The following is a 2274-nucleotide window of genomic DNA, read 5'->3' on the forward strand; positions in this document are numbered from 1 at the left end:
CATCACGAGGGACAACGGGCAGAGCACAGTGAGGCTGCAGCTGAACAGCCTGAAGGACGAGGACTCGGCCACGTATTACTGCACCAAAGAGGCTGGTAGGAGTAGTTGGGCTGGTGCTGCTGAGATCGACGCCGCTGCTGGATTTAATGGGATCAACCTGAGCCCAGAATGGCAGATCAGAGCCCAGGTGCCATCCATTGAACCAGCATCACAACCATAATAAGCACCACCACCATCATCACCTTTGGCGCAGTAATAGCTGGCAGAGTCCTCGGCCTTCCCACCCATGACCATGACCATGACCATGACCATGACCAACTGATGACCATGACCATGACCATGTGAATCGTAGTATCTTTATCCAGATCCATCCCCATCAGCAGTTATGGCAGGCACTGGGTGCAACAGGCACCAGGAAAGGGGCTGGAATGGGTCGCTGGTATTGAGGATGATGGTAGTGACACATAATACACCGTGATGGTGAAGGGCCGTGATGATGCTGATGAGATCGATATTGTACCTGTATTTAATGGGATCACCCAGAGCCCAGATTGGGAGATCAGAGCCCAGGTGCCGTCCATGTAACCAGCCTCATCACCAGCAGCACCAGCACCACCACCACTATAGGCACCTTTGGCGCAGTAATACGTGGCCGAGTCCTCGTCCTTCAGGCTGTTCAGCTGCAGCCTCACTGTGCTCTGCCCGTTGTCCCTTGTGATGGTGGCACGGCCCTTCACCGCCGGCGCGTAGTATGTGCTACCACCACTATAACTAATACCAGCGACCCATTCCAGCCCCTTTCCTGGTGCCTGTCGCACCCAGTACATCTCAAAGCTGCTGAAGGTGAACCCTGAGGCCTTGCAGACGAGGCTGAGCCCTCCTATGGGTGTCTGAAGATCCATATAGGGTCTCAGTGTGGTCTCTATGGGATCCTTGTGGGGTCTCAACAAGGTCCATATGGGACCTCTATGGGGTCACGACTGCAAGGCCCAGAGGAGGCCTCAGCCTCGTCTGCAAGGCCTCAGGGTTCACCTTCAGCGATAATGGCATGATGTGGGTGCGACAGGCACCAGGAAACGGGCTGGAATACGTCGCTGGTATTGATAGTGCTGCTGCTGGTAGTGACACATACTACACGCCGGCGGTGAAGGGCCGTGCCACCATCATGAGGGACAACGGGCAGAGCACAGTGAGGCTGCAGCTGAACAGCCTGAAGGACGAGGACTCGGCCATGTATTACTGCGCCAAAAATGCTGATGGTTGGTACGCTGCTGCTTATGGTGCTGGTTATGAGGCTGGTTTCATGGACGCCACCTGTGCTCTGATCTGCCATTGTGGGCTCAGGTTGATCCCATTAAATCCAGCAGTGACGTCCATACGATGAGCACAACCAGCACAACCAGCACCACAAGAAGCTTTGGGGCAGCAATAGGTGGGTCCTGACCTACTGTGTCCATATAGGGTCCCCATTGGGTCTCAGTGATGGCTGATAACCATGGCCATAACCATGACCATGACCATAACCATGTTGATAACCATGACCATAATACTGGAGATAAGAGCACAGGTGCCGTCCATGTAACTAGCACCAAAACCACCACTACTATAAGCACTTTTGGCGCAGTAATACATGGCCGAGTCCTCGTCCTTCAGGCTGTTCAGCTGCAGCCTCACTGTGCTCTGCCCGTTGTCCCTCATGATGGTGGCACGGCCTTGCACCGCCGGCCCATATTCTGTGTAACCACCAGCACCAGTAATACCAGCAACGTATTCCAGCCCCTTTCCTGGTGCCTGACGCACCCATTCCATGCCATAATCACTGAAGGTGAACCCTGAGCCCTTGCAGACGAGGCTGAGCCCTTTTCCAGCTGTCTGAAAATCCCTATGGGGTCTCAGTGTGGTCTCTATGGGATCCCTATCAAATCTCAGTGTGGTGTCTATGGTTTTCCAACAGGGTCTCAGTGTGGTCTCTATGGGATCATTATGGTGTCTCCATGACATCCCTATGGGATCTCAATGGGGTCTCGTTTGTAAGGCCTCTAGGAGGGCTCAGCCTCATCTGCAAGGCCTCAGGGTTCACCTTCAGTGATTATGGCATGGGATGGGTGCGACAGGCACCAGGAAAGGGCCTGGAATACGTCACTGGTATTGAGGATGATGGTAGTCCCACATTCTACATGCCAGCGGTGCAGGGCCGTGCCACCATCACGAGGGACAACGGGCAGAGCACAGTGAGGCTGCAGCTGAACAGCCTGAAGGACGAGGACTCGGCCA

At 54.5% G+C, this 2274-nt stretch overlaps 1 gene segment (V, D, J or C); it reads left to right on the top strand.

Moving 5' to 3' along the window:
- LOC116652612 overlaps nt 1–2274 on the top strand; it is a 6617-nt gene that overhangs the window by 1232 nt on the left and 3111 nt on the right. Inside the window, 1 exon segment of the V gene segment in view lies at nt 988–1154. Within this exon segment, the coding sequence occupies nt 988–1154 (167 nt within the window).

The sequence above is a fragment of the Coturnix japonica genome, unplaced genomic scaffold, assembly GCF_001577835.2.
Source record: "Coturnix japonica isolate 7356 unplaced genomic scaffold, Coturnix japonica 2.1 chrUnrandom469, whole genome shotgun sequence".
In the NCBI taxonomy this organism is placed as follows: Eukaryota; Metazoa; Chordata; class Aves; order Galliformes; family Phasianidae; genus Coturnix; species Coturnix japonica.